At 46.6% G+C, this 8,712-nt stretch overlaps 1 protein-coding gene across 1 annotated transcript; it reads left to right on the forward strand.

Annotated features, from left to right (window-relative positions):
* Positions 1 to 378: 378 nt before the first annotated feature.
* On the forward strand, positions 379 to 7,198 carry LOC308335831 (P2Y purinoceptor 3; the record flags this gene model as incomplete). The annotated part of the gene is made up of 5 exons (XM_080793049.1): positions 379 to 555; positions 3,912 to 4,401; positions 4,939 to 5,324; positions 5,890 to 6,173; positions 6,660 to 7,198. The coding sequence occupies exons 2-5, from the start codon at positions 4,108 to 4,110 to the stop codon at positions 7,196 to 7,198; spliced, it is 1,503 nt and encodes a 500-aa protein (XP_080649175.1). The 5' UTR covers positions 379 to 555; positions 3,912 to 4,107.
* Positions 7,199 to 8,712: the final 1,514 nt, after the last annotated feature.

An 8,712-nucleotide genomic window follows, 5' to 3' on the forward strand; every position in this document is an offset into this window, starting at 1 on the left:
AAAGTGGCAAAGTGGTCCTTTAAGTAAATGTACTTAAAAAGTACTGTGCATCTTTTTGATGCCAGTACTTATACTGTTTAAATGTTGAATACAGGGCTTTTACTAGTAACAGAGTAAAGGCCTACTTATTATATTATCCTGTGGCCACTTTTAATGAAGTATAAAATGCAGAGTACTTCTTATTGCACTGGGAGTAGGGAGGTGACTCACACAGATGAGGGAGGTGACAGAGAGAAAGCAGATGACCCACATGGAGAGACGGGGGGGACGGGGGGTGTCATCACTATGGAAACCGCAGGCTTCGGTTGGATGGTTGAGAGGACGCGCGCGGCGGTCGCTTCCACACCGCTACAGACCTTCTGATCACACGGTACGCTCAAGGTCATCATCCGCGATCAATCCCCAACTCATCGGCACGCCGTTTCCCCAAGGTCGATTCCACCTGATCCACCTGATCAATTTGTTTTATACTATCAATTCTACTTCAAGCTGGAAAAAAAAGTTGTGACTTTTTTATTTCCCACTCGTCTTTTGACTTCTGCTCTCTTCTGGAAGGTAAGAACGGACCGTTTGAAAGCATTTATTAGTTTTATTTTATTAAAACGGTACGAAAAACACAGGAATTGTATGTTTTCCATGCCAATATAATACAGCTTCATCAGTCAAGTTAAGAAGAGTCTAGTGGATTTAGTTGTGGCTGTCGTCTCTTCTTAAAGATGTTTGTCTTTGTCTGAGTTGCGTTTGTTATTTAGAGGGAGAACAACAGGCACAGATGGAGAGACTAAGGCAGGGGTGCACACGCACGCACACGCACACACGCACACACACACACACACACACACACACACACACACACACACACACACACACACACACACACACACACACACACACACACACACACACACACACACACACAGGGCTGTTGACATGTTCAGGTACTGTCCAGTTTAGCAGCAGACTACAGTGATTGAGGTATTTATGAGTTGTATGTATTTATAGACTGTAGATAGGCCTACAGGTGCATTTGCTGCCTGGATACATGTTTGACAGCCTGGGGGGCCAGTGCGTGGCTGTTTAGATCAAAAGCGTTTATTTTTTAAATCAAACTTACCCTGTTGTTTTTGTTGTGGATTATGGTTCATAATGTGCTCCTTAACTTCCAGAGTGTACAAATGTAACCGAGCGGACCCCTTATACGTCGGTTACATTTGTACAGACCAATAAATTACAATTAGATAAGAGGAATTTATTGTGTCGGTCGATGTTTTTAGGATCGCATACTAATTTCGGTATGCATTGTAATCACTGTTACACCACAACATAAACAATACATGATGCTTGCAGTGCGATCACAAGGTAGTGTAAGTAGGCTATGTTTGTGTACATGTAAATACAGTCAGACACTATCCAACATGCAGGGCCTACTGTACACCGGCTGCAACACTGATGCACATGAACACAATAACATGATACGTATTATTCTGAAGTAGGGCCTTCTGCACACCGAGCACCTTTATTTTGGTATTATGGCAGAGGACATACATATAGTTACATACCCATGTCCCTGGAAAAGCCACCTGCTGTCACTGTGTCAACAAACCAACCAGCCAGAATTGTACTGTACATTTAGTCTATAGATATATTTAAAGTACCAAAACTTAAAAGGACTCAATCTGCAGAATGTCTCATTTCAAGTTTTCATACCTTTTGAAAATAGGCGATCTATACAAGGTCACAATGTGTCACATCGCAACACATTGTGAGCTTGTAGATCTGCTCTTTTCAAAATCCCCAAAATGTATACAGTCGGGCTGAAGTGGTTAATGTATGCTTTGTAGAAATAATCAAAATTTGATGTAAGTAAAAAGAAAATTGTACTTAAGTACAGTAACTAAGTAAATGTAGTATGTACTTTCCACTACTGAACGGTACTGGTGACCCAGTCAGACAGGGGAGCACTATTTACATCAGATACTGTACACCAGAGAAAGATACTTTACTTATATCAGAGAAATACATCAAATAGGATTCATCATCCATAATCACAGTATATATACTGTAAGGCCAGCTGTGCACTTCATGCTAATAAGAAATCTGACGGGTGCAACGGGTACTCTGACAGAGACAGGGCTGGACTGGGACAACAAAAAAAAACCACAACCAGCGAGCAGATAGCAGAAACTCTACCGGCCGCTCCGTCGCGGCACACACAAACAAACAAGCCCTAATAATACCACCACTTTTACAGAACAACATAGGCCTAAAATGATACAAACCAAGAGACAACTACACAACCCTTTGTAGAGGGTTTATTTGTCACTCACTGATACAGGTACAGTGAAATTATCATGATGGCACTGGCAGAATGGCAGCACGCCCGGGCCTTTCCTGGTGGCCTGCCGCCTAGTGGCCTTTTTTTTTTTTATCATGGCGGCCCCCTACGGTCACGGCCCACCGGGAATATGCCTGGTACGTCCTGTCACTGTGGCCAGTCCAGCCCTGGGTGAGACGTATAGGTGTGAGGGCCAGCCCGGACTCTAGTATGGTTGGAGGTAGCCTCCCCTATACTCATCTATAGAACCATTCAGACCCCTACTGGGGGAGTAGTACTGCCCCAAGTTCATTTACACAATACTTTTAACCCATTCTGAACGGGAACCCATATCGGTGTTAGCATCATGTTATGCTTTAGCTATTGAAAAATAGCAGACCTACAAGCTCATAGCACGCCACCGAGTGGCGCGCTACGAGCTTGTAGGTCTGCTATTTTTGAAAAATCGAAGAACGACTGACATTTTTTAAATCTGATCTCAGGTCAGAATGGGTTAATCAGACCAGTGTGTGTCCAGTGGAAACCTCGTATGAATCTGATCTCAGGTCAGAATGGGTTAAAGGGCTGTACTTTGGACTGCGGCCGGGGTCTATCCATCTAATCTATCCACGTTAAAAAATGTGCTCTCTGATGTTTCTCAATGAGGCGACTGACTGATGGTGCTTGGTTTGTTTGGTGAAGTGTGAAGAGTTCCCAGAATGCCAGTGGTGTGGGGGGGAGGTCGGAGGGCGTGGCCTAATAAGCGATGATGTATAGACACAGCTGCAGATGATGATGACGAGTCATCAGGGGAAGTGTGGTTACTTATTGCTGCGGTTAATGAAGTGAGAACGACCTGATTCAGCACTACACACACACACACACACACACACACACACACACACACACACGCGTTGTGCAAGGTGGTAGTTAATAATGGTCGGAGAGACAGGAAGGGTAGCCTACAGGCCCTTTTTTTTACCCCCCGAAAACTTTGATTGAACTCTACGAGTGTACAAAATGACCATGTTCAGGAAATGTGGGTAATGACTGAAAGAATACGATTGTGCACTATAGTACAAGCGGACAAAAATAAACAAACGTAGGCATAAACAACTCAACAACATATTTCAACACACATACTCAATGGGACATTCTAATAAACAGAAAGGAGTGAACTTTGGCACATAGCCATGGGGTTCCCACTTCCCACAGTACCCCTATCCTTGTGTAGGCCTGCCACAGGTGTGCAGAGTTAGTATCAGATAGGGCCACACCCACCACCAAGTGAGGTGATTAAGCTCCCACTTGGCGGATTTGAACGTTAACGTCACATCAACCGGTGGGTTTTAGGCATGCAACGGAGCCAGTAGGCTCTACTGGAGCAGAGACGTTGTCCGCCATTGGCGTTGGTCGGGTTGTCCGACTATTACTAACCCTAACCCTAGCCTCAGCGTAAGACGTAAGGGGTCAATAGGTCCTAAAACAGACAGACCTATAGGCACAGACAGACGGACACCATTTAAAGGAGGTGTGCATTGCAAAAAGAATATCTTGGTAAATCTGTCTCTGTCTCTCTCTCTCTCTCTCTCTCCAGATGAACACACTCTAACAGAGGCGTCTTATCATAAATCCACCAGTGAGGATATTCTAGGCCATTCAGAACCGTCCAACAGACCGACCAAGACAACCATGCCTGTGAGGACAACATGAAACGGGACGTAGTTCACCGAGACGCCGACGACACCGTCCGTGGAACCCCGAACCCCGACCTCTGATCATCCCTCGCCAACATGGCTCCCATCAGAGACGACGCACTGGGCGCTGCCTCTCCTTCAAACCAACTCCTTCAGAACGTCCTCCATGTTCTCCTCAACTCCTCCTCTCCCCCCTCCATTTCTCCTCCTCCTCCTCCTCCTCCCCCCTCCTCCTCCTCCGCCTCCTGTAGCATTGACGAGTCCTACAAGTACATCTTCCTCCCCATCTGCTACTCCTTCACCTTCGTCTTCAGCATCAGCCTCAACTCCGTGGTGCTGTACCGCTCCTTCAGGCGCACAAAGCGCTGGAACGCCTCGCTCATATACATGGTGTGACAATTACTGTGGTATTACATTTAAGTTAAAAGTTAAAAGTATCAATACTTAACCTGGCGTCACCAGGCTTTCCACCTCGGAGGAAAGCCTGGTCTGTGTTTTACGAAACTGCCGTGTGAACCGGTCGGGAGCGGATGATATCGCTACGTCATGTTGTAGTATTGTTTTGTAGTCATCAGGCAGGAAGAATCATCCAGAACTTCCTATAGTAGTCCTTCCACACGCCAGAGTAGTTCCGGAGTATAGTTACAACGGATTGTGTGGCCCTGGTCTTACCCTAATGGGACTGATCGATGTGTATTCATCCTTAGGACCCCAAATCACACCTTGGAAAGCATGAGTGTCTATTTCAAACAAAGCGTTTTTTGGTCATATTTTGACAGCAGGAATTGCCTGTCATAATTTGACCCCCCAGTATAGGATGTATAGGATGTTGATATTCATTCATCAGCCAACACTCCCCACTCACAGGTAGAAAAAATGCAACCGTTCGCAAGCTGCTCCTTTACAGTATTATTATTTCCCTGCCAGGTGAACCTGGCGTCCACAGACTTCATGTACGGCCTGTCGCTGCCCTTCCTGGTGGCCAGCTACGTCATGCACGACCGCTGGGTGTTCGGAGACTTCATGTGCCGCCTGGTGCGCTTCCTGTTCTACTTCAACCTCTACTGCTCCATCTTCTTCCTCACCTGCATCTCCGTGCACCGCTACCTGGGCATCTGCCACCCCATGCGCACCATCACGCTGGAGAGCAAGCGGGCGGTCAAGTGGACGTGCGTGCTGGTGTGGGGCGTGGTGTTCGCCCTGACCTGCCCCATCTTCCGCTTCGCGCAGACCGGGCTTGTGACGCGGGACGGCGGCGGCGCTGGAGTCGGAAACAACGCCACCACCGGAGGATTGGGTGTTGTTGGGCAGATGTGGATGAACAGCAGCTATGTCACCAGCAGGTATTAAAGGCTATACACATGACTAAACCAGGGCTGATCAGGGCAGGTGCTCAAAGCCCACAAAATGCCATATCTGTACAGATGTATACATATCTTTGGTTTTTCTTTTAATCAGTTTCATTTCTATGTTTTTTCCATGCTTAACCCATTTAGGCCTGATTTTTTTTTAAAGATTAAATGTAATTTTTTTCTGAAAAACCTCATGTTTTATATCAGTGGTTCTCAATATTTCATGTCAAGGACCCCCAAAAATATATGAAATTGGTCGCTGACTCCCATCTGAAAAGGTGTTGTTTCAGGGACCACCTCCCAGAAGCAAAGATTTTAGTTAAAAACGTTCGCTCTGAAAGAGCTTTGCACCACACGTTCATGATTTTTCAAAAACAGCTAAAAAGTGATGGAGCTCAGCTTACACGTAAAATAATTTCACCCACTTCTCGACATCGGTAAAGCTGTGATGTGGCGATAATAAGGCTTGGTTCTGATCCAACAGTGTCAGCGGGCTGAGCCTCGAGCAGACGTGGACAAACGGCAGCAACAACGACGACACCTCTGAGCCGGAGTTCTACCAGAACTGTTGGGACGACGCCATCGACAAGGAGTTCTCCGACTACGTGCCGTACGGAATCATCCTCCACCTGCTGGGCTTCTTCGTGCCGTTCACCATCATCGCCTGGTGCTACTCCCACGTGGTGAAAACCATCTTCCGGACGCTGCGCTCCCAGCCGCCGCCGCGAGGCCGCCGGAACCAGGGAGAGAACGGAGGAGGAGGAGGCGGGAGGTCCGCGGGAAGAGGAGCGCCACGGGGAGGAGGAAAAGGTACGCTTAATAACGCACTGTGGTGGAAAGGATACATTCACTTAAGTACTGTAAAATGTTGAGGTATTTGTACTTTACTTGCAAGACGAGTAGCCTACTTCAAATCTTCGATACTTTTACTTCCGCTCCGCTACGTTTCAGATGCAACTATTGTACTTTTACTTACAATTATTTGACAACTTTAGTTACTTTGTAGATTTTGATTATTGTTACAAAACGTATAGTTTTGTACATTTCGGCCATTTAAAAATAGCCGATCTACAAGCTCACAATGCGTCGCTGCTATTTTCAAATGACTTTTTTGAAAACATGAAATGAGACATTCTGCATAACGAGTACTTTCTACTTTTGGTACTTTAAGTACATTTTGAAATCCGGAACTTGTAAACTACTTGTAAACGGTCAAACGGAGTACTTCTACATTACAGTATTTGATACTTTTATTCAAGTAAAACTAGTACTTTTTTTCCACCACTGTTAACACAGGCGGCGGAGGAGGGGGAGGAGGAGCCAGGGCACCCGGGGGCGGGGGGAGGAGTCCCGGGGGGACGGCGCCCATCTACCTGGGCGCCCGCTCGCCGTACGCCCACCGCCGCCGCAAGTCCATCCGCACCATCGTCACCATCACGCTGCTGTTCGCCCTCTGCTTCTTCCCCTTCCACGTCACGCGCACCATCTTCCTGGTGCTCAAGGTGACGCGCGGCGTGCCCTGCCACACCATGACCATGGTGTCCATGTGCTACAAGATCACCCGGCCGCTGGCGTCCTTCAACGCCTGGCTCAACGCCCTGCTCTACTTCCTCACCAAGGAGAAGGGCGGACCGCCCTGCTGCGACGGCCCAGAACCGCCGCACGGGGGCGGCGGCGGTACGCTGCTGTGGCCGCTGAGGACGAAGGGAAAGGCCGCGGACGAGGAGGAAGGAGGGATGGATGACGGCGTGAACGACAAGGAGGAGAAGGACGTGAATAGGACTCTGGTGTACATACACAGAGGAATGACTAAAGTACCGTATTCAGCGGAATAAACCAGTCAATGGCTGACTCGCGGACCGACATGTCCGCTGACAACAGCAGTGTATTATCTGCTGTAAAACTAAGTGCCCAGTTTGGGACATATGAATAAACTTGACCTTGACCTTGACTGAATGAACAAATGAATGAATGAGATCGGACAAGATGGTATCCACCCGTTTCCATCCAGTCAGTCCCATGCAGCCTCTGTGTGAAATGTGTGCATCACTTCCTCTTCCTCTTGGCTGCCTGTAGCCAAAGATTGTTAATTTAGGAAGATAGTCCCATCCTGATTGGAGCAACTAGAGGTGACATGCATGGTACACGAATCCTACAATGGTCTCCTTCTAAATCCACGGACTTCTTACAAGCGGCCACGTCTATGAAAACAATCCCAAAAGAAGCAACTATAGGCTGTGCTGTTTGAAAATAGCCGATCTACAAGCTCACAACGACACGTTGTGATGTTTTGTCCACAATTCCATGCTGTCTTCATGTGGAGTTGATCAAAACAACAATTCTTCTACATTCAATTGTTGAGAGTTCTTGGAAATCAAGTAATGCTCTATGTTTAACAATAATTCTACTCTTGAGTGCATTACATTCACACACACACACACACACACACACACACACACACACTGACACATTCATACACAGATGGCGGAGGAAACCATGAAAGGCACCAACCTGCACAATGGGAGAAATCATTTAGGGGTTCAGCGTCTTGCTCAAGGACACTTCGACACTAACTCTGGGGGTGCCCGGGATCGAACTGCGGACACCCTATACCAGGCCACTCTACCCCCTGAGCCACTGCCGTCCCTGTAAGTGAACAGGACTATGGTGTACTGTAACTGTACATACACTCAGGAATGACCAAAGTATGACACTATGGGCTGTATTTTGCATGTCTTAAGTACCAGGTCTTATTACCTAACTTGAGTAAACTAAAGACCTGGAGGCGTGATCAATGCTCTTTGGCCACTCAGAATAGCCAAATGGCATTGATCACGCCTCCAGGTCTTTAGTTTACTCAAGTTAGGTAATAAGACCTGGTACTTAAGACACGCAAAATACAGCCCTATGACTGAAAGACTGAATGAGCAAAATGAACGAGTGACGTCAGACTGCATGGAAGGAGTTTCCAGAAGAACGGAAGAACGCAGGTGAACGGAACACTTTTTCAAACTTATCTTCATATAATGGTCTCATTGTAAGATTGCACCAAGGCCATTTCTGAAGTCACTCTGGACAGTAATTACTGTAAGTACATTTTACTGTACTTAAAGGACCACTACACCACTTTTCAACCTATCTTCATTGGTCCTCACTATTTTTACTTTCTATACTTTTTTTCCACCACTGACGTTGGACTGTCATTCAGGACGGACAAACTGAAAAGTCACGATGGAAATGTGTTTTATTTGCCACAGTCTTTTATCAAAATATGTGTTTTATTTGCCCTGTCATGCCACAGTCTTTTATCAAAAAACAAACTAGTGTAAATTAAGGCAGACAGTGAGTG

Source organism: Protomyctophum bolini (assembly GCF_963924005.1).
Source record: "Protomyctophum bolini genome assembly, chromosome: 20".
NCBI classification, from domain to species: domain Eukaryota; kingdom Metazoa; phylum Chordata; class Actinopteri; order Myctophiformes; family Myctophidae; genus Protomyctophum; species Protomyctophum bolini.